Source organism: Arvicanthis niloticus, chromosome 1 (assembly GCF_011762505.2).
Source record: "Arvicanthis niloticus isolate mArvNil1 chromosome 1, mArvNil1.pat.X, whole genome shotgun sequence".
NCBI lineage: Eukaryota > Metazoa > Chordata > Mammalia > Rodentia > Muridae > Arvicanthis > Arvicanthis niloticus.
In genome coordinates, this window is record NC_047658.1 from 87,342,781 (window position 1) to 87,366,131 (window position 23,351).

At 42.6% G+C, this 23,351-nt stretch overlaps 1 protein-coding gene across 3 annotated transcripts in view; it reads right to left on the bottom strand.

The window, feature by feature from the left end:
- Dnah3 (dynein axonemal heavy chain 3) overlaps positions 1–23,351 on the bottom strand; it is a 161,497-nt gene that overhangs the window by 1,896 nt on the left and 136,250 nt on the right. For 2 of the 3 annotated variants that reach the window (XM_076941759.1, XM_076941761.1), the window contains 8 exons: positions 17,330–17,555; positions 12,351–12,595; positions 10,331–10,447; positions 7,522–7,676; positions 6,201–6,368; positions 4,613–4,755; positions 2,226–2,430; positions 683–820 (listed from right to left, as the gene is read on the bottom strand). In XM_076941759.1, coding sequence (XP_076797874.1) covers positions 683–820; positions 2,226–2,430; positions 4,613–4,755; positions 6,201–6,368; positions 7,522–7,676; positions 10,331–10,447; positions 12,351–12,595; positions 17,330–17,555 — 1,397 coding nt within the window. Of the gene's footprint in view, positions 1–682; positions 821–2,225; positions 2,431–4,612; positions 4,756–6,200; positions 6,369–6,400; positions 7,154–7,521; positions 7,677–10,330; positions 10,448–12,350; positions 12,596–17,329; positions 17,556–23,351 lie in introns of those variants that run through there. The other variant, XM_076941762.1, reaches the window with a different exon arrangement.

Genomic DNA, 23,351 nt, shown 5'->3' on the forward strand with positions numbered 1-23,351 from the left:
AAGTAGTAGAGACTATAATGGACCAGAGGCTTACAAACCCCATTTAACATCATTCTAATTGTAATATTTTCCATTTCTAAGGACCATCTAAAGCATTCTTCCAAGTGAAGATGCAGAATAAACAGGGGGTAGGGGAAATGCTTTCATTTTTCTTGCCATGATGGTGACAGACTTTTTCTCTGCAAAGATTAACTTATTAAATACATATTTACTTGTGTGTGAGAGAGAGAGAGAGAGAGAGAGAGAGAGACAGAGACAGAGACAGAGACAGAGAGAGAGAGAGAGAGACAGAGAGAGAGAGAGAGAGAGAGAGAGAGAGAGAGAGAGAGAGAGAATATTAAAGATTAACCTTGAAGAGTCTGTTCTCTCTTCTCACGTTCATGTGGACCCCAGGGATCAAACTCAGGTTACCAGGCTTGCATGCAAGCCTCTTTATCTGCTGAGTCATCTTGCTGGCACCAAATTCCTTCTTCTATGCTCAGAAACAAGGGCTTGGGAGCAGCGCTGTGATTATGTCAAGAATAGCTTCGGAGCCACCCTGCACTATGCTAAAATCCTTACATGTTCCACTTTAGAAACATTTGTTGCTCCACACAACCAAATATTTGTATTTAGAAGGAAATGAGCAATACCATTTTCTTAGATTGATTCCCTGGGCTGTCCCAACCCACAAGATCCCTACCTCAAATTCAAATCCAATGTGGTCAATGGGGATGGTGTATTTCCTGGCATAATTCTGAGAAACTCCCGTCAAAAAGGACTGTGTGAAGTAGAATCCAGAGATCCAAAAGACCACAGGGGGGCCTTTGTTGATCCATTCCTATAGATCCATAGAAGTCAAAATTGAGAATCTACAATGCATCAATGATAGGTTAAGCGAAAGTGAGCATGGAGACATGGCTCAGTGATTAACAGCACTGATGCCCTTGCGGAGGACCAGAATTTAATTCCTAACACCCATGTCAGGCAGCTTATAACTATCTCCAGGGATTCAACTTCTGTATTCTGGAACTAGCACACACATGTGCATAACAGGTAAACACACGTACACACATACACATAAATTTATTTTTTTACAAGACAGGGTTTCCCTGTGTAGCCCTGGCTGTCATAGAACTTGCTCTGTAAACCAGGCCGGCCTTGAACTCAGAGATCTGCCTGCCTATGCCTCCTTAATTCTGGGACTAAAGCCATAAGCCACCACTACTCAGCAAAATTTCATGTGTATGAGTGCTTTGCCTACATTTATATCTGTCTGTGCACCACCACATATGTGATTCATGCTTGAGGCCAGAAGATGGTGTCAGATTCCCTGGGTCTGGAGTAACAGTTGTCAGCCACCATGTGAGTGCTGAGATTTAAATCTCAATCCCCTGGAAGAGCACCTGGTGCTCTTAATCACTGAGCCATCTCTCCAGCCCAATGAAATTAGTCTTAAAAGAACCAAAAGATACGATACTCTGCTTCTTCATTTTTCTTCATGAAAAGGGTCCTCTTGGTTTAACTTGTACTTTCCTATTTTTGAAATGAATTAAAAAAAAAAAAAAAAAAAAAAAAAACCTACTTCTACTTTAAGCATGGGTGCAGTACTGAATTGGGAACATAATAGGGAATGGTAAGGACTGGAGCAGGGCAATATATGTCTCCTCTGTCCTGAGCAACAGCAACTAACCCCAGCAAGAGTGGCCATGCACAGACGGAGGTACATTACTTGCTGGGGATGGTAGCTGGTGTCGCTGGACAAACAACTAGATTTATCTCACCTTCCCTGTCTAAGTTATTTGTTTGTTTCCTTGCTTAATTTTTATTTTTCTCAGGCTAGAGATTGAATTTAGACCTGACAAATGCTAAGCAAGTACTCTACCGTAGAGCTGGAACTCAAGCCCTATATGTAAAATACCCAGTGTCTATATATCAGCTCAAAAATGTTCACATTACTACACAGCCTTACTAAGTATATCTATTGGCCAAGTATGTGCCATAGACCTCCACGTTGTGACATTTTTTTAGTTTTTACTCCTGCCTCTATAGATTAATTTCTCTCCAGACTTTGAAAAGTCTCTCCCTTCCCTGCTGACCCAAGTCTGAAAAGGCCACTCCCAAATAATCAGCCAGGATGCTACACAGCTGCCAACCCTCCTCCCCAACTTCTCTTCTGCTGTCTCACAATGTCTACACCACCTGAGTGAGCTACCAGGCATCCAATTACCCAGACTCCCAGGTACCTGGAAGAAGGTCAGGCGAGCCAATAGGTCAGCCACGTAGCCCCCTAAGGGCTTCAGTGATGGGTAGGACTTGGCCGCCCACATGGCTGGCACTTTACCCACGATCATACTATTGAAGACTTCCTCCAGCTCTGAGGACATTAAGACTTGCCCTTTGATAGCTCGGCCAAGATCAATAAGGCTTCTGCGAACCACTTTGGTCAGCCTGTAAGGATAAAGAAGCAGACTGAGCCTGGCTTTGCAGGGGTTCCTTCCGCCCAAGTACAGCAAATGTGTTTCTTTTATCTTTCTCCCTGTTCAGAGGTCAATGATAGAAAATGTTCAATCACCCATAACAGTGCCACCTAAAAATAACTTTGATGTGTGTCTTTCTTGTTTTCTTTAGAAACACAACCTTATTTTTAATGAAGTAATTCCCTATTGCCTTTTTGTAATTTATCTTTCTTAGTACATATTGAAATCTTTCCAATTTGATGAGTCACTGCCACAGGCTCTTGTGCTAGAATTGCAAGCACGTGCCCTCCAGCCAAGTTCTAAATTGTGCTGTTGCTGTTTTGTGTGTATGTGTTGCCCATGCTCATGGCAGTAGGCATGCATGTATAGAAGCCAGAGGTTGACTTTGGCGACACTTTACCTTATTGTTTTGAGACAGGGTCTCTCACTGAACCCAGAGCTCATTGATTGCCTAGACTGGCTGATCATTGAGCACAGGGGTTCTCTGCTTCCCTGTGTTGGGATTATTGGTGTCCATCACCAGACCTAGCTTTCTGTGGGTACTTGGAATCAAAACACAAGTCCCCATGCTGGCATAGAAAGCACTTTACCCTTGGGCTATTTCCCCAGCCCCTGAATTGTCCTTTATAATGACTCTACATCATTCTATTTTATTCAACTACTTCCCTACCATTGAAATACTATTTTTTTTCTGGTTTTTCAAGACAGGGTTTCTCTGTGTAGCCCTGGCTGTCCTGGAACTCACTCTGTAGACCAGGCTGGTCTTGAACTCAGAAATCCGCCTGCCTCTGCCTCCCAAGTGCTGGGATTAAAGGCATGTACCACCACCGCCTGGCGAAATACTATTTTTTAAGATGGACATAGTGACACACACATCTCAGGACTCAGAAGGCAGAGGGAGGCAAGAGGATCTCTGTGAACTTAAGGTCTACATAGTGAGTTCCAGGCAACCAGGGCTACATAATGAGATCATGTTGGAAGAAAGGAAGGAAGAGAAGGAAGGATTATTTGTAGGTTCTTAAACAGCATTGCTAGACAAATCCATTTATATCTGCTTTTGTGTAAATTTCTAACTACTTTCTTAGTAATAGGTTTTTGATGAATGGGTACCTATGGTTTAGGACTTTTGATCTGCATTGCCAAAGTTGTTCTTTTTACAGACTATGAGGTGTATACCTGTGGATGCACAACCTGCAAGTGGGCAAGACCACCTGCCTCTTTCTGACCTCTCTGCTCTGAGTCCTGCCTCATCCAAGAGGAGTTTACCTGAGTGTGCCCCCAAACCCAAAACCCCAAACCCTGCTACCTGAAAGAACTTATAAAATCTCAACCAATTGGGTAAGAATGTGAACAAATTCAAAAATTCATAGCAGGAGGAATGCTTTGTGAGGAGTTGGGAGACAAGGCTGTCGCCTGGGTGTCGCATCACAGATTTCTGTTATACCTAGTTCCAGCTTTCCTATTATCCTGTTCTGATCTTGCAACTATGACCACTGTCACTTTCGAGGTTTTAGTACCAAGTAAATTCTTGCCCCAGAAGACACAGTCACCGACCCCTGTATGAGAAACTAAGCTGTCACCTAACCATTTTGGACTTCCCCTGCCACTGGATGGATGGACAGAATCCGGTAACATGGAAGGACGGTAGACTCTTATGACGATAGGGATTTGTTGCCCTATTCTCTGTTATCAAAACAGCCACTGAAGATCCTGGCGGCTATCAAGTCTCAAGGAAGAGTCCCAGTGGTCTGAGGTGAGACTGAGAAACATGAAAGGGAAGACACGAGAGCAAGTACCTGGATGAATGAGGACTTAGCTCATTTTGCTGAGTTTTCTCATCTGTAAAGTAGTAATGTCACATCACACTAATTGTGTCTGGTTCTTATGAGAACTATGAATAGTGTCAGGAGTCATATCTGATACTAGGGGTTCATTCAAAAATGCTTTGATGAGTACTAATGCTACTAGCAGGAGAGAGAAGTGGGCGTGATTTAATATGTGGCCAGCACACACTGGGGGTCACCATTTTACAGCTCTCCCCTTGGGTAGAGCAAACAACTTTCTCTGCACAGCAATATTTTATCAAGCGTCCCTTTTAAGTGCCACCCCACAGGCTCCAACTTTCAAAATCCAAGCAAAATCATCAGGCCCACCTGTTGAATCTGATGAGCTCCTGCCTTAGGACAGTATTCATAGACTCCTTATAGACCACAGGGTACTTCTTCATGACCTCTTCCAGGTTAAAGTCATTGGGAAGCTTGGAGAGTATATCCTGGGCCAGCTCTTCAACCACTTCCTTTAAATACAGACAAGAGAAAGAAAATGAGAAGCAACATCAGCAGGCTTTATTTGGAGACACTTGATGTAAGCATCGGCCCTTCCTGGGAACTTTGCCACAGAAGCCAGTTCTGCCCCTCGGAGAGAAGGAGAGCAATTATTAGCTCACTATCCTTGGAGAGGGCATTTTCCAGAATGTCAAAATAATGAGCAATGACAGACAGCCCTGTCCTTGCAGCTGTGGCCAGACAGGGCAGTCCTTAATCAGTCAGGTAGCCTCAGGGAAGCACTGAACACTTGCCCTAACTTCAAAGTCACCCCCAATGAGAATTCCCCACAGCTCTCAAAGTTGGGAGTTCTTTCTCAATGCCAGTGACACTTGGGAAGGTAGTTCGTCTGACTCCAGCATTGAGCAAGACAAGCCTGTGGCACTGGAATTAGCCAAGTAGGGAATGAGACAGTAGACCAAAGAGGACAGACCAAAGAGGCAGAGCCAGATAGCCCCCCTACCCTAGTGGGGCTGGTTGGTTAGACAGCAGTTCCTTCCTAGCCCTATATTAGGACACACCAACCAGAATGGTGAGATCCACACCATTACCACTTAAAGTGAATAAACACCATCAGCAAGGTTCAAAACTGACAAGTGTTGAATAGGAGGCAGCTCACAAAGAGAAGAGGAAGGCAGGATGGGAGGGCAAAGGGAAAGAAGGAAGGAAGGAGGGAGGGATGGGTAGGGAGGGAGAGAGGGGAGGGAGGGAGGGAGAGAGGGAGAGAGAGAGAGAGAGAGAGAGAGAGAGAGAGAGAGAGAGAGAGAGAGAGAGTGTCTCAGGCAGGAGACCGTTCTGAGGTTCTGAATCTGGCTTTCCCATTGATTTTATGAAGGCCATGAAGCTGGCAGGTCATGTCATTTCTTTTAAGGTGGTTTTTTTTTTTTTTTTTTTTTTTTTTTTTTTTTTTTTTTTTTGGTTTTGGTTTTTTCACTTATACTCTGAATAGGCTAGTGCTTCACATAGTATGCACTGGGACTGCTAGAAGTACCCCAATATCACCCTAGAAGAACTTAATGCTCTCAATATCACCCTAGAAGAACTTAAAATTCAATTTGTCTTCTTTTCTTCCTTCCTTCTGCCCCAATCACAACTTAATGGAAATTATATTAGGACTCCACTAATGATTTTCACTTGCAATTTTTAAAATAGATATTTCTGAGCCAAAATACATTTAGTTTTAAAACATATATGTAGATATAGGTGATATTTGATATAGGAGAATCCATGAAGTTTTTTTTTTTTTTTTTCAGAAATAACTGGCATTTTGGAATCTGTTTCCTTTGTGTTCTATATTTAAGGGCCTGGCAGTAGGACTGAAGTACCTAGCTCAGAGATAGATACCAGGCCCTCATGTTCCTGCCTTCCCATTTACCACCTGTAGTCTTGAATAACCACCAGAGGGAAGACTAGTTACCTGAGGAGACTTCCCACTCCCTCCGGACTGTCTGGGGAGGGTCAACAGCACTCCTTGGAAGAGCTGGTTGGTTTCCTGATTGTCCTTGGTGATGTCAGCATTCTCATGGAGACCAAATACTCCAGGGTGTGCTGTGATGGGGAGGGTCCTGAGAAACTCAATGTAAGACTGGAAAGGAAATCTTCAATTGGTATCAGTGTAGATCCACTGAGGTCCTACAAGGTGACCCAGGGCTTCACTAAGCCCATCTCAAAAAGGAATCACATGGTATCAGTAGCACTGCTTCCGTTTGCTAGCCAGAACAGGTGAGTAAACCCCAGGCTATCCTTCTGTAGTTTTCTGAAGAGCACCAGAAAGCCTTGAGCAGTTTTCTTCCCACCTCTGGCCTTCTCTTTGTTCCTAAATAGTCAGCTTTAGAGTTACATAGATCTGGGCTTGGATCCTAGTGTTCAATTACAAACTAACTGTAACTTGGAGCCAGGCATCTTAAAATCCCAATTCTATTTATCTGTAAATGGGGAGAAAGACAAACTCCTAAAGAAGGCTCATAGTGAGAAGAACACGGTCTTTTACAACCTTCCCCCACAGTTCTTGTTTTCATATTTCTCTTATGTCCTTATCTAGTTGTTCTGTCCTTTCTCTTTAGCTATTAAAAAAATACAATATCTTAATATGTAGCCCACGTTGGCTTCATATCTACAATTATGGCTTTATGCTGCCTTGGCCAGATGTATGTGAGTGTGTGTGTGTGTGTGTGTGTGTGTGTGTGTGTGTGTGTGTGTGTGTGCAGGCATGCATGTGCAATGGAGTGCATGTGAAGGTCAGATGACAACCTTGAATGTTGGTCCTCATCTTTCACCTCAGAGGTATGGTCTCTTGTTCTTCATCACTGTTAATCCGGCTAGCTGGACCACAGGCTTCCAGAGATCTGCCTCCCTCCTGCCATATGTGTTCTGGGATTATAGGTAGAAAGTACTACATTTAGTACATGGACTCTGCATGATCCAAACTCTAGTCCTGACACTTACACGCCAAGCACTTTGTCCACTGAGCCATCTCCCGATCCTCATAAGCCTTCACTTTAACTGTCACTTTCTCTCCTCACTACTCCAGGTATCTTGAAAGACCCTATCTGACCCCAACACTCAGCATTCATTAAGCAGTGACAACAACATCTCTCTTGGGGGCTCCATGGAATATTAATAACAGATTATGGACCCCAGTAAGGAAGCCCAAGTCTGACTCCCTGGGCTTTCCTTGGAAATACTGTAGCCCCTAGCTTCAGTCCCTCTGAGGGCAAAGACAGAGAAACATCCTTTACCTGGTAGGAGCCATGGGGAGGGATGATGTAAGCCTCTCCAGGAGCAATGTGGTAGTTATCTGTTTCAATTTCCTTACAGTAGAACGTGGACAGGAGGGACAGCAGGAGACGCCTGTCTTTGTCATCGGTCACTCTGCCTCCATAATTACATTCCCCTGGGGGCAACAGACAGCAGAAGAAGCTGAGCACAAGAAAGGTTGTGAATTTGCTTTGAGCAGCAGTTTCTTTTAGCCAAGAAACCCTATTGGAGCACAAGTCATCTAAAGACACAGGGTTGCTGGTTGGAACCCAGCCTTGGTTGGAAAAGCCTTTTGGGAAGCATGGTGGTTATCAAAAATAATACGTGTTCAGAAAGAGAGTCGATCTGGAAGAAACAATGATATAATCATCAAAGATAACAATTAATGTGAAGGAATCTTTCAGGCATTCATTTTCCAGAGTATTTAAATATATACATATGTAAAATGTGAACGTCTCCTGTTGGAAATACACTTCTCCCCTCCCTACCCTCTCTTCTTTCTTCTTTTTGTAAATCTACTACTGAGCCCTCATATCCAATTCTTCTTAAAACTTCTAAATGTTTTCCAGGAGTCTTCCTCTACTCTGAGATGTAATCATGGTGTTGCTGTTTTAGAAATGTTTGTCTTTTTAAAAATGTTTTAGAATTCTTACTTTATGTTCATGGATGTTCTGCCCACATGTATGTCTATGCACCATGTGTGTGCAGTGCCTGAGGAGCCCAGAAGAAGGCATTGGATCCCTGGAACTGGAGTTACAGACAGGCATTAGCCACGAAAACAAACCCAGGTCCTATGAGGGTGAGCATTCCTGCAAGCATCAAAGGATCCGTGTGAAAAGGAAACTTGGTCCAGCATGACTTAGTTAGTGGGTGCTGCTTCAAACTTTTGGAGTCTGACACCAGGCCAGTTTATTTTAGACATATTTAAATCCAGTACAATGTTGGAAAAAAATGTTTCCCCAGTAACAATACTCTCATGAGCACAAAAAAGCTTCAGGTGTGAAAACTCTTTTGCAGAGTACACATGACCTCTACCATGAAGATGGGCTTTATAGCTTTATGGGTCTAGGATCTGGTGTGGTCTCTAGCAGAGATAATATGGAAGTCACTGGGATAAAAAGTACACTTTGCATCTCTTCTATTGACCAAGAAACAACTTTAAAGATAAAGAATGAAGACAAAGATAAAGGTCTAGGGAGAGACAGTCTGAGAGAAACATTCTAGGGTGTTGGGGTGTGGTCTGGATCTACAGGTAGCACAGGTCACCAGGTTATTAACAACATCCACTCAGCCTTCTGAGTAGAAACCAGGTATACCTTTCCCTCACTGAGAAGACAACCCTGCATGATTAACATTCCTGGTTTCTCCAGTACTTACCTAGGGATTCTCATGCCTCTACAGTACTGTGGAAAAGCAGCCACGCACTTAGCCCATATCTGTACATATCTCTGTATGTGCACATACGTGTGGAGGCCTCAGGTATGCCTGCTCAGGCACTGTCCACCTTGTTTGATGAAGCAGCATCTTTCTTTTTTTTTTTAAAGTTCAGAAGGATATTTTTTATTGGATATTTTATTTACACTTCAGATGCCATCCCCTTTCCCCATCCCCCCCCTTAGAAAACCCCTATCCCATGCCCCCTTTCCCTTTTTGCATTTATACACTTTTTAAAAATGTTAATCAAAGGCTTTATAAGTTTAGTAATGCTCAATCAGAGGTGTAACCCAATACCCAACCTAGATATATCAACTATCTTTGACTGGTGGAGACACGTGAACATTTGCCTCCATATCCGCCCCCCTCCTTCTCTCTCTTTCTCTCTCTCATCACCTAGATTCTCCTCTCCTTTTCTCCTCCTCTCCTTACTCCTTCTCTTCCTCTCGGTACCTCTCTTACCTTAGCTCCTCCTACATATCACTCTTCCTGTTAAAATAAAACTTTTCTCTCAAAATACAATTAGAGCATAATTATGCCAATTTGTACCAGTGAGGTACAAGATAGTCCTAATACCCAGTCCATCATTTTGTTGACTAACCAGAACCTCTGTCATCTCTCCTAACTAAAACAGGTTAGTTCTGAACCTGGCTTTTTCCTTGGCTTTAGAATGAATGTCAGCTGACGACCATCCACTCAAATCTTTTCTCTCAAGGTAAATAGCCAGGATTGGCTATGAGACTATAAGTTTTCAACCCCATCAGAAATCCAGAATGACTGAGTTAACTAAAATTGTGGGAAGCACAAAGCATAGCTGATGAAGAAACATCTTTACTGTCCTGGTACTTGCTATTTATGTTATGCTGCTGGCTAGCAAACTGTCTCTGCCTCTCTGGCATTGGGATTATAAGCACATGCCAAAGCACCAAGCTTTTTATGTGTGCTCTGGGTCTTTTTAAGGGTGAGTTCAGGTCTTCATGGTTGTGTAGCAAGTACTTGATGAACTGTATCTTCAACCTATCTCTTCAACCCATAAATGTTTCTGTTAGTGTACTTAACACTCTATTGTTATATATATATATATATATATATATATATATATATATATATATATATGAATAAACATTATTTATTTATATTTTTCTACCATCTTAGACTGTGACTCACCTGACCATAGAAGCCTATGTCTTAAATTCTGGTTTTGTTTGTATCCAATATGACAAAGCATTAGCAAGCGATCAATACTTGTTGAATGAATAAGGGAGGGGAGTGCCTAAGGGAGGCAAGGAGCTGAAGGGTGGGGACATGGAAAATGGTACCAGAAGATTAGGGCAGCAAAACTCTGTCCATAAATACCTGTCAGGTAGGTCAGAGCCTCAAAGGGCACCTCTTTGTAGTCATTGAGAAACATCTGGATCTGCCGCATGCTAATCCTCAGGTCAGATTCATTGAATTCATAAGGGATGTTCCAACCTAAAAGAGGCAGAGAAAAATTACAGTCTTCAGAGCTGAAAGCTCTTAATTTCCACTCAGAGACTGAGCATGTAAGGTAAGTATCATTATGGATCAAGGGCTTCTTTCAACCCTGTGAGTATCCAGCACCCAGCCAACTATTTGCTTTGATTTATTGCCAAAATGGCAGCCATTCTGCCTGAGAAAACACCCATCCTAAAATCGGTTTCCTTATGGATCTCCGCATTTGCTAAGGAAGATGTTAACATCCTGGGATCTGTGAGACAGGATTTATTCAGCCTGCCTGGAAGACTGTGGTAAAGCACAGGGCTCCAAAAATAACATGTAAAGCATAGCTGAGAGCAGTAGTTAAGACTGGGTGGCAGAGTGAAGCTGGCTTGGAAACATTTTCCTGCATCCATGGAGGAACTGTGAACTGCATGGCCAGCCTTACAGAAATTGCATCAGAACTTCCAGGGTTAATGATTTCATAGACGAATTTTTTCCAGATTATTTATTTGTGTTTCATGTTTATGAGAGTTCAGCCTGCATGTATGTCTGCACCATGTGTGTGCCTGGTGCCTGCAGAGGTCAGAATTCTAGAGGCATCGGCTCTCTTGGAACTGGAGTTACAGATTTGGGAGCCACCGTGAGGGATTGAATCTGAGCCCTGTATAAGAGGGACAAATGCTATCAAACATTGAACCATCTCTCCAGCCCCTTGCAAAGTTAATTTCCTCCTAAATAAAAAAAAAGTTAATTTCCTCCTAAATAATGCTATTTAAATTAAAAATATAACTTAATAAAACTCATATGCTGGGAAAAACAATAGAACAGTTGGTTTTGATATAAACCACTGCAGAGATTTCTGGAGTTCTGTGTGAGAGGAGAAGAGGTGGAAGGGGGAAGAGAGGGATGGGGGAGAGAGGATAGGAGGAGGGGATTGCATGGAAGGGGGAGGAAAGGGGTGAGATGAGGAGAATGGCTATATAGATCAGGAAGGATAGGGGTTGAGGGGAGAGGATAGGATGGGAGGGAGAGGATGCATGAAAAGCAGGTCAACCCAAAAGAGCTGCTACAGTCCCCACAGTGGTTCCTTCAAATCTATTGAACAAGATCGAAAGAAACCCATAGATGAGACAGGTCATCCAACATGGAGGACAGGATGACAGCAGTCTGATAGTCTTCTAACAAGGTTATTTAGTTATCTACTAGTCTCCATTGATAAATAAATGCATTATGATTTTTTTAAAGTACAGGCAAGTGCCCAGGTGTATTTCTGTCTTTCATCATTATGCACATGTAATGACAGTTAACTCAAATGCTGTAGGTTACTTGGTGACATCTCTCCAGAGAATGCTTATGCCTAAAATAAATATGTTCCTCTCATTATCTAATTCACTAGGCAGAGATCCTTTAATTTTGGAATATCAATTTTGTGTGTGTTTGTGTGTGTGCATGCATGTGGAGGTGGAAGGTTAACCTTGGATATTTTTCCTCAGATACCGTACACCTTATTTATTTATTTTTTTTGAGAGTCTCTTACTGGGACTTTCTGACAAGCCCAGATGGTATATCCAGTCCACCTCCCCAGCACTGAGATTACAAATGCATGCCATCATGCCAGCTGTTTATGTAGGTGCTGGGATGGAAGTCAAAGACTCAGGTCTTTCTGCTCCCCAGCTCTGAGTATCACCATATATATACACTTGGTTATAAGTTTGCCAGATTTTGGCAGGGGTGGAGGGATATTAAATGAAAATTTAATTCCAGACAAATAACAATTCATACTTAACATATGTATTTCCTTAGTCATTCCTGGAGCATGTGAATTATTTTACTGGCCACACACCATCTGAGTGCAAGCCTCCAGATTCCACCTGTGGTCCATCGCAGACCACCTGGACACACTGTCATGTCTCACCTAGGGCTCCATAGTTCCTCCTCTCCTGAACAATGGCATGGAAGAAGCAAAGTCCATACAACAGTTTTTGCCATATAACTGGCTTTGTACAGCTCTGGAAGAACACAGGGTCTGAGATTGGGTCATTGAGGTAGGAACGCAGAAGGTTGGCCCTGAGTCCTTTGGGAGGCTCATTAGTCATTTTTATCCCATTCTGGAGAATGCTTACAGGAAACTTCTCTGATGGATAGCTAGTCAGCCAGAGCCTGGAAATGCAAAGGATACAACCGTTCAGAGTAGCACAATAAGTTGCATTGGTAAACTAACAAAAATAATAGCTACCACTATTAACCACCATCACAAATGACAGAATAATGAACATTTTAGACTTTGATTTACATAGTACCTGCTCAAATAAACTAGACACAGACAATATATGAATAACTATGAGTGTTTTTCAATAAACTTGACATATGGACAACAAAATTTAATTTTTATATAATTTTCATGTGTCATAAAATATTACATCTTTAGTTTTTTTTTTTTTTCAGCTATTTACAAATTAGATGGAAAGCTGTATCAGAAATGTAACAGGCTGGATTTAGCTCTCAAGCCAATCAAGTCCCTGGTCTGGATTAAGATAAACCTGAGTTGAAAGTAAATTTGAAGTCTGTCTGGTTCTACTCTTCAATCTATGAATGTAATTGTTATTTCCTTTTGTGAAAACTTCATGAAGTCCAGAAATTCAGATTAGAAGAGTAAGCAACAGTGCTAGAGAAAGTGGTACTTTCAATGATAATAATTGAATAATTGTTTTTAAAACAGTCTTGCCAAGTCCTACCTGATTGAGCATCATCCCCCAGGACCCAGGCACAGAGTGACTTGCCTAATGCTGTGCAGGTAACATGCTCTGGGCAGTTGCCTGTGAGTGGAGGCTTAATGGAACATAGCCTCAGGCCAATAAGATTGTGGGAGGAGTTGGTCCTATGATAGGATATTGCATCTGAATCCCTCACTGTGAGCCCTCAAGAACTCAGTTGCAGAACTAAGTTGTTTGTGCTAGGAGGTGGTGGTGGGCATTCTAAGAGGTGACTCTGAACCTGGGTCGGCTACAGAAGGGCACCCAAGGCTCTGTGCCTTCTCTCCAGTTCCTGTGGTCTGGGGTTGGACCTCATACCCCTACAGGAAGGCCTCTGTTATCTAGGTGGTCTGGCAGCAGGGACATGTAGAGAGACATGCTGTTATGTGAGGCAGAGGTATTCTTGGACATTGTAAACTTGATTGAAAACAGTTCATGCTGAGTGTAAAACTTCTCCCTCAAGGTCTATGTCAACTTTGCCAAGCTTGAATCTATAGACAAGCCCATATGAGTCACTAACCACAGCACTGTGCCTCTCTGCTGAGCCCATCACTGAGGACAGGTCCTCTTGGGTGTCCCACAGCTATAGCTTGGTCAGGCCTTTTATATGTAAGCTTGTCATGACCCCTGACTTTGCCAGTCTACTGCTGCTCAAGGGGAGCTTTGTGAGGGACTCTGAACCAGTGAATCTGAGGCCACATGCACCATACAGAACCTCCATGTGCTCACTGTCCAGATGCCAGCTTTCCCTTTCTTACTGTCCAGAACGGTTCTTCCTCTGCAGTAGTTATTGGTAAAACTCCTCAAAAGGGCATGGTGAGCTTCTGCCTATGTATAGTCCTCTCTGCTAGTCAACCTTGTTGACTGTATGTTTGCACTGACCACAAGTTGACCTCCAGAAACTAAGCCTGCACTGTTCTTTCAACATACTCTCGTCTAGTGGTAATTAGACCCTTCTGGCCTCTTCTTTTGACCTCCAAGGATCATGCTGATCCCTACCTCATTCTAGACTCTGTGGGATTGCTGGAGTCTTCTGGGAATCACCTGCCAGGTGTCAATTCTAATGGTTGATTGATTTCTAAGCCACGGCATGAGGGTTTTGTCTGGCCTGAAGAGTTCCAGGTTAAACATTCTGGGAAGAACTGGTTGAATGTTGATGTGAAAGTGTGTTCACCATCTGCAGGGTGCCAAGGAAGGAGGGTTATGGGGGTACTCCTCTGACCTTTCAACTGCCCCCATCCCTTTAGCTATTGTTGGAGGGGGAAGGGCCATCTGGCTGGAGTTTACACAGAACTTCTCATCCTCACCAGAAGGGAATTTTCTGGTAATTGTGGCCTCCTCTCTCTCAAATTGGCAGCATTCCTGCTGAAAAAGATCTGCCCTCCTTTAACTCTTGATGGCCTGTGATTTCAAACACAGGGACCCCAGATTAACCCCACAGAGGGCTGGGGCCTTCAGAGTGGGTACAACAGTCTTGTGTTATCCTAATCAACGTGGGGAAATACCTTGGTAAATACCACATAATGTGTTTGTTTGTTTGTTTGTTTGTTTGTTTGTTTTGAGACAGTCTCACTATTTACCTATGGCTGTCCTGAAAATTCACTATGTAGACCAGACTGGCCTCAAACTCTACTGATTTGCATGCCTCTTTCTCTCAAGTGCTAGGACTAAAGTCATGTGCCACCATGTCAGGCACACTATGTGATTCTTAGGCTGTAACATCCCCACAGCTGGCCTGGTGGCCTCTGTTTTGCAGCCTCCATGGCCCAGGCATTTCATGTGTTCCCTTGGATGACACAGCTACAGGTAAGCTTGGACTACACATCATAGAACAGGAGTGGACATGAGGCCTTGTCTTTTAGGCCTCAGACAGACCTCTGTTGGAGACCTGACAAGACTGTTGTGGCCACCTTCCTTCTGGACACATCTGGCTTGCTGTCTCTGGAGCATCTGGCTTAGTCTGGCCTGTGACCCACCAATGAGAGCGGGTTAGCTCTAAAGAAGGATATGCTATGGCCTCTTTAGCAGCTTGGATCTCCTTTGTCCCCTGACTCAGTTTGAACTTTCCTGTCCCCAGGATCCAGGCTCCTTGTTGGCAGTAAAGCCCCAAGAGGAAATTCAAAACAAAGCGCAAGGAAGAAAGGTGACTCATCTGTCCCTGGATCATTCCCTGTCCTGGCACAGCCCCAGCCTGACCTTAACCTCTTGTATTGATGAACATCCCTGAACAAAAGCGTTTTTTTAACATCTGAAGTCATGCCCTGTTTTGACCTGTTCAGGCTTCTGTACCAAAACAAAAGAACACCAGCAACTGTGTGGTCCTTAAACAACAACTGTATTTCCAACTAAAACAAACAAATGAAACCCCAGAGCCTTTCTGACAGTTAATCTGCCTTCAAGGCATCACTTTCTCTAACAAATTCCCCCAGCATATCCCTCAGAGTCATGGGCTAACTTCTAGCCTTCACTTTCAAAAAAAGGTGTCCCTTCTGACTGAAATGTCCTTCTTTGAAAACTCCTATTCATGTGACAAAATCTCAGGCAGTTATCAGTCCTTCAGACCTGTCTCTTTTCTGTGGCCTATGGGTTCTTGTACAGGTATGACAAGAAATTTTAACAGGAAATTTGACACAACCTCGAGATCTGGCAAGAGTGAACCCCAGCTGCATAACTGCCTCAATCATGTCGGCCTGTGACAACATCCATAGGAGATGTCTTGATTGACGATTGATGGGTGGGCACCCAGTTCCACTGTAGGCTACACCTACAGGAGCCTAGGTTATACAGAAAAGCATGAGCCAGAGAGAGCAGGCCAGTAAACTGTACGCCTCCAGTCTCTGCTTCAGCTCCTGCCTCTAGGCTCCTTCCCTGACTTTCTTCCATAGTGGGCTGTTATAGTGAGAATTCTAGAATTTCGACTTCTTTAAAAACAGAGAAATAGTATAAGAAAATGTTTTGTTTTAACCCTGGGCATGAGATATGGGGCTGCGTCTCAGCAGCTGACTAGGATGTGGCCGGCACTCTAGCAGAAGCATGGTTTTGCCAGCTGAAGACAGTTTCTGTGAATGTGTGACTTTTGGAATCCTGGAAACTTTTCAGATGGTCTATAAATGCTAGAGCCCCAATAGGTTGGTGGTTGTTCATGGGGGTTGGCTGTGGTTTGTTAGTAGTTGTGCTCAAAGAAACAAGAAGCAAGATTTTACATTACATTAAAGGATCTCTCCTCTCTCTCCTCCCCCTCTTCCTCTCCCCCTCTCTTCTACTCCCTCCCTCTCTCCCTCTCTCTCCTTCTCCCTCCCTCTCCCCTCCACTTCTCTCTCCCTCTCCCCCTCTCTCCCTCTTCTCTCTCTCCCTTTCTCTCTCCCCTTTCTCTCCCCCTCTCTCTCCCCCTCCCTCCCTCCCCTCTCTCTCTACCCTCTTTCCCCCTCCCTCCCCATCTCTCCCTCCTGCTCTCTCCCTCCCCCTCTCCCTCCCCCTCTCTCTTCCCCCTCTCTCTTCATCCCTCTCTCTCCCCCTCCTCCTTTCTCTTTTTCCCCCTTTCTCTCTCCCCCTCTCCCTCTCCTCCCTTTCTCTCTCCCTCCCTCTCCCCCTCTCTCTCCCTCTCTCTCCCCCTTTCTCTCTCCCCCTCTCTCTCCCTCTCTTTCTCTCACCCCCTCTCTCCCCCTCTTCCCACGTCTCCCCCTCCCCCTCCCTTCCTCTCCCCTTCTCTCTCCCCTTCTCCCCCTCCCCCTCTCCCCTCCCCCTCTCCTTTGCTCTCTCTCTCTCTCTCTCTCTCTCTCTCTCTCTCTCTCTCTCTTTCTCTGCTTCCCTCTCCTTCCATTCTTCTTTCTCTAGTGATGATGGTCAAACTGGCAGGGATAAAGGGTGGGAAAACCAAGAAAGGAAAGGAAAGGCCAGCTACAGACTGTTACCTGGAAGTGTAAACTGAAATAACCTTGCCCATGTTGCTTTTGGTTATGGTGTTTGTCACACCAACAGAAAAGCAAAGAACACATGCATAGACATGATTCTCCCATGAACTGTCTCTGTTATCTCGGGGTTTCTCAGGGGCAGGGCTGTCCCTTCCCTCATTGTACTGTCAACCACCAGCATAGACTTTGAGCTGGTCCCAGGACCTTGCCCAGATGGAGCCCCATCTCACCTGAACTCCGAGTTGGTGTTCTCAGGGGTAATTACCTCCTCACAGATCTTCTCTAGTGCAGGCATCCAACTTGTAGCCAGGTGGCAGTTCTGTAGGACCACCCAGGTCCCTTCATGGATGGCTTTGTGGATCATTTTGGCAGCAATAGGACCTTGGCCTTGACCAAGGGAGATGGTCTGTGTTCTGGTACCTCCCATGCCAACATCATCAGCAAACTTCAGCAGACCTGAGACCAGGAAGAAAAGTTTTTGAAAGAACAACCAGTTAAGACCAGATTAATAGTCATCATGCAAAAGGAGAGACACTTTGACATTTTGGATTTAGAAATAAATTTATCAGCCTCTGTTAACTACTAAATCAGTATTTCTTTTGGTGAAGCTTTAGATATCTAGGGGCCTTGGCAGATGGAGCAACAGCTAACTCTTGTTTGGCATTTTTTCTAAACACACAGACTTCTTCTTCTTCTTCTTCTTCTTCTTATTATTATTATTATTATTATTATTATTATTATTATTATTATTATATCATCATGGTCATCATCACCATCATCATCATCATTATTGTTATTCAGTGTTTCCTGTTATGTAATACAGACTAACTCAAACATGTGATCCCTCTCCCAAGTGCTGAGATTACAAATATGCCCCATGATACCTGAGGGCTCTAGCTTTGTACTCTTAAGGAACAGGAAGCTGGAACCAAGATTTATGTGTAAAGTTAAGAGTGGGCTGTGATTTTAAACTAAAAAGGCCAAAACTCTGGTTCCTAACTCGTGGGAGCTTGCTACTGAATTGGAGCTGAGGTGGAAAAACTGAATAGAACTTCACAGAGAAATCAAAACAAGAAGCTCATTCCACATGGAGATGAGGGGCATGAATTCACTGTGGTCTCTAGTTGGGGAGTTCCTAGATGAAAAATTTCACATTAAACTAAATCCCTGGGGCACCAGTATCTACAGATACAAATTTGTTTTGTTTTTGAGGACACTCATAAAAATGAACTTATATGAGGTTTCCATAAAATAACATACATTTGGTTATAGAGAAATCACATGCTGACCTTCAGTTGAACCAGCACCATTTGTTGAAAATGCTGTCTTTTTTCCATCAAATGGTTTTAGCTCCTTTGTCAAAGATCAAGTGACCATAGGTGTGTGGGTTCATTTCTGGGTCTTCAATTCTATTCTATTGATCTTCCTGCCTGTCTCTGAACCAATACCATGCAGTTTTTATCACTATTGTTCTGTAGTACAGCTTGAGGTCAGGGGTGGTGATTCCCCCAGAAGTTCTTTTATTGTGGAGAATAGTTTTCGCTATCCTGGGTTTTTTGTTATTCCAAATGAATTTGAGAATTGCTCTTTCTAACTCTGTGAAGAATTGAATTGGAATTTTGATGAGGATTGCATTGATCTGTAGATTGCTCTTGGCAAGATGGCCATTTTTACTATATTAATCCTGTCAATCTATGAGCATGGGAGATCTTTCCATCTTCTGAGATCTTCTTCAATTTCTTTCTTCAGGGACTTGAAGTTCTTGTCATACAGATCTGTCACTTGCTTGGTTAGATTCACACCAAGGTATTTTATATTATTTGTGACTATTGTGAAGGGTGTCTTTTCCCTAATTGCTTTCTCAGCCTGTTTATCCTTTAAGTAGAGGATAAGTTAATTTTATATCCAGCCACTTTGCTGAAGTTGTTTATCAGGTTTAGGAGTTCTCTGGTGGAAGTTTTGGGGTCACTTAAGTATACTATCATATCATCTGCAAATAGGGATATTTTAATTTCTTCCTTTCCAATTCATATCCCTTTGATCTTCTTTTGTTGTCTAATTGCTCTGGCTAGGACTTCGAGTACTATATTGAATAGGTAGGGAGAGAGTGGACAGCCTTGTCTAGTCCCTGATTTTAGTAGAATTGCTTTAAGTTTCTTTCCATTTAGTTTGACGTTGGCTACTGGCTTGCTGTATATTGCTTTTACTATGTTCAGGTATGGGCTTGGATTCCTGTTCTTTCCAAGACCTTTACCATGAAGGGGTAATGAATTTTGTCAAATGCTTTCTCAGCATTAGTGAGATGATCATGTGTTTTTTTATTTGAATTTGTTTATATAGTGGATTACATTGATGGATTTCCAAATACTGAACCATCCTTGCATTCCTGGGATAAAGCCTACTTGATCATGGTGGATGATTGTTTTGATGTGTTCTTGGATTCGGTTTTCGAGAATTTTATTGAGTATTTTTGCGTCGATATCCATAAGAGAGATTGGTCTGAAGTTCTCTTTCATTGTTGGGTCTTTGTGTGCTTTAGGTATGAGTATAATTGTGGCTTCATAAAATGAATTTAGTGTTCCTTCTGTTTCTATTTTGTGAAATAGTTTATAGAGAATTGGTATTAGGTCTTCTTGGAAGGTCTGATAGAATTCTGCACTAAAACCATCTGGTCCTGGGCTTTTTTTTTTCTTTTTTTGGTGGGGAGACTTTTAATGACTGCTGCTATTTCTTTAGGGGTTATAGGACTATTTAGATGGTTTGTCTGCTACTGATTTAACTTTGGTACCTGGTATCTGTCTAGGAAATTGTCCATTTCATCCAAATTTCCCAGTTTTGTTGAGTATAGGCTTTTGTAGTAGGATCTGATGATTTTTTAAATTTCCTCAGTTTCTGTTGTTATGTCTCCCTTTTCAGTTCTGATTTTATTAATTTGGATACTGTCTCTGTGCCCTCTGGTTAGTCTGGCTAAGGGTTTATCTATCTTGTTGATTTTCTCAAAGAACCAGTTCCTGGTTTTGTTGATTCTTTGTATAGTTCTTTTTGTTTCTACTTGGTTGATTTCAACCCTGAGTTTGATTATTTCCTGAAGTCTACTCCTTTTGGGTACATTTGCTGATTTTTGTTCTAGAGCTTTCAGGTGTGCTGTTGTTCAGTTTCCATGTGTATGTAGGCTTTCCATTGATTTTATCATTATTGAATTCGAGCCTTAGTCTGTGGTGATCTGATAGGATGCAAGGGATTATTTCAATTTTCTTGTATCTGTTGAGACCTGTTTTGTGACCAATTATATGGTCAGTTTTGGAGAAGGTACCATGGGGTGCTGAGAAGAAGGTATTTTTTTTTTTGTTTTTGGATGAAATGTTCTATAAATATCTGCTAAATCTATTTGGTTCATAACTCCTGTTAGTTTCACTGTGTCTCTGTTTAGTTTCTGTTTCCATGATCTGTCCATTGATTAGAGTGGGGTGTTGAAGTCTCCCACTATTATTGTGTGAGGTGCAATGTGTGCTTTGAGCTTTAGTAAAGTTTCTTTTATGAATGTGGGTGCCCTTGCATTTGGAGCATAGATGTTCAGAATTGAGATTTCACTATGAAAGTATAAGCCACACTAAGCAATCTATCATTTAACATTATAAGGGATGGTCAGCACATAGAACAATCAGAGTTAATACTCCAAGAATTAGGTATGGCTTCTGAAGTGGGCCAAATGTTGCTCTTAGCTCATTGAGATTTCTCTCATGAATGACTGCAGGATAGTCTTTATAGAGGTAACTAGGTTAAAAAATTAGGATCTTTAAGGTAGATCCTAATTCAGTATGGCTGACTGACGTCCTTCTAAGAAGTGTGTGGGGGGTGGGGGTAAGGGAGACATGGATGCACACAAGGAAGACCATGAGAAAACAGAAGATGGCCATCAATAAGCCAAAGAGAACTAAGAATGGCTGTTGCACATCTTCAAATCCAACAGTCTGGAGACCGAGGCAGAAATATCACAAATCTGTGGCTAGTCTGGGCTACATTGTGACTTCCAAGGCAGCCTGGGCTAGAAAGACCTTCTCTTAAGTTAAACAAGCAGAGGCCTGGGGTGAATGGCTCAGCAGCTCAGAGTACTGGCTGCTCTCCCAGAGGACCCAGGTTCAATTTCCAGCACCCACATGGCAGCGTACAACTGTCATCTGTAACTCTAGTCCCAGGTGATCCAATGTCCTCTTTTTGTCTCCTTGGACACAGGCACTGCATGCATGTGGTACACAGCCATACATGTACAGAAAACATCCACACACATAAAATAAATTTTAAAGCAAAGCAAACAAATAGACTAAGTCTTAAATTGCATTACTTTTAAGTAAAACAATGATCCAAAGAGAGAGGCCTCAGAAGAAATCACCTCAAACACCTTGGTCTCAGACTTGGAGCCTCAATAACTGTGAAAGGATAGATTTTGTTGTTAACTCATGAGTTTGTTGTACTTTGTTATATAGCCTTAATAAATTAATAGCGTAATTACCATGGAAGAATAATTACATGTGAAGAATAATTAATGGTGGAATATAAGCCACAATGAAACTCAGAATTCTATTTTAAATAATGAACAAATTTGGAACAGAACAAACAGAGCTAGTAGGCTGGGCATGGTGACACACACCTTTAATCACAGTTCTGGGAGGCAGAGGCAGGCAGATCTCTGTGTTAGAGACCAATCTGGTCTATATATCAAATTCCAGGTCAGTCAAACAAACAACCAAACTCCAAATCATCCAACCAAAAATCAAATGAAACTTTTAGAAGTCATTTTTAGATAAAGTCTCAAAGCTCTAGTTGACAGAGTGGACTTGTATAAGAAATAAAAGCCAGGTGGGTGTGGCACATAACTTTGATCCCAGCACTGGGGAGGCAGAGGCAGGCAGATCTCTGAATTTGAGACCAGTCTGGTCTACAGAGTGAGTTCTAGAACAGCCAGGGCTACAAAGAGAAACCTGATCTTGAAAAACAAAAACCAAACCAAAAAAGAAAAAAGAAAGAAAGAAAAGAAGGAAAAAAGAAATGAAAGAAAGAAAGAAGAGAAAGAAAAGAAGGGAAAGGAAGACAGAGGAAGGGAGTGAGGGAGGGAGAGGGAGAAAGAGTGAGAAAAATCATTATGGTCCATTTTCAGTATGAGAGCTTATCATTGAACTACTGGTATATATTCACAATATTACCCCCCCTCCCAAAAAAAATTCTTCCTAGTCTACTCTAGAAGTTGGTAGGGCACCAGTTCACTATTCAAACTATGGTAAAGAAGAGAAAGAATGGAGTATCTGGTCTGGTGGTGGCAGCACACACCTTTTTCTTTCTTTTTGGTTTTTTGAGACAGGGTTTCTCTGTGTAGCCCTGGCTGTCCTGGCACTCACTCTGTAGACCAGGCTGGCCTCAGAAATCCGCCTGCCTCTGCCTCCCAAGTGCTGGGATTAAAGGCGTGCGCCACCACCGCCCAATGGTAGCACACACGTTTAATCCTAGTACTTGGAGGTAGAGGCAGAGGCAGTCGAATCTCTGAGTTCAAGGCTGCAATCAATGGTCTACAGAATGAGTTCTAGGACAGCCAGGGCTGCATGGAGAAACCCTGTCTTGAAATCAAACCAAAACAAACCAAAACAAAAGAAAACAAAACATAAAAAACAAAGAATGGAGCATCTGTTTTGCTTGCCTTATATGAATTATACTCAGAGTAAACCAAAGAGTTGACAGAGGAAAATTCTCTATAGAAGAGGTTCAGCTAATGAATGTGGAAGGAAGGAAATAATTAAAATATCACCACGTTGCAGACCCTAATGCAATAACAAATGCCAGAAAAGATTTTTAACATCTGCTGATACCATTAAATCAGAGGTTCCCACAACAGAATTAAGACAGAATGCTTAGGTTTCACCCTTAATATTTTAATCTAAGTAGTCTAGGACACACCAAGACTTTTCTTAAAGCTCTCTATGAAACTCAGGGACAACCAAGTTTGAGAGCCATTCAATAAGATGGGAAGATGATAGAAAGCCTAAAGGGAAGAGGCAGAGGTTCCAAGAGCTGGCTCTTATGACCATATATGATCATGACTGGGCTACAGATAACTTGTATAATCACATCTGGCCCACAGATAGCTCATATGATCATGCCTGACCCTTCAATAGTCCTCTTTAAAATGTATATGAGTGTTTTACCAGCACATATGTATCTGTACCACATGTGTGCCTGATATCTAAAGAGCTCAGAAGAAGG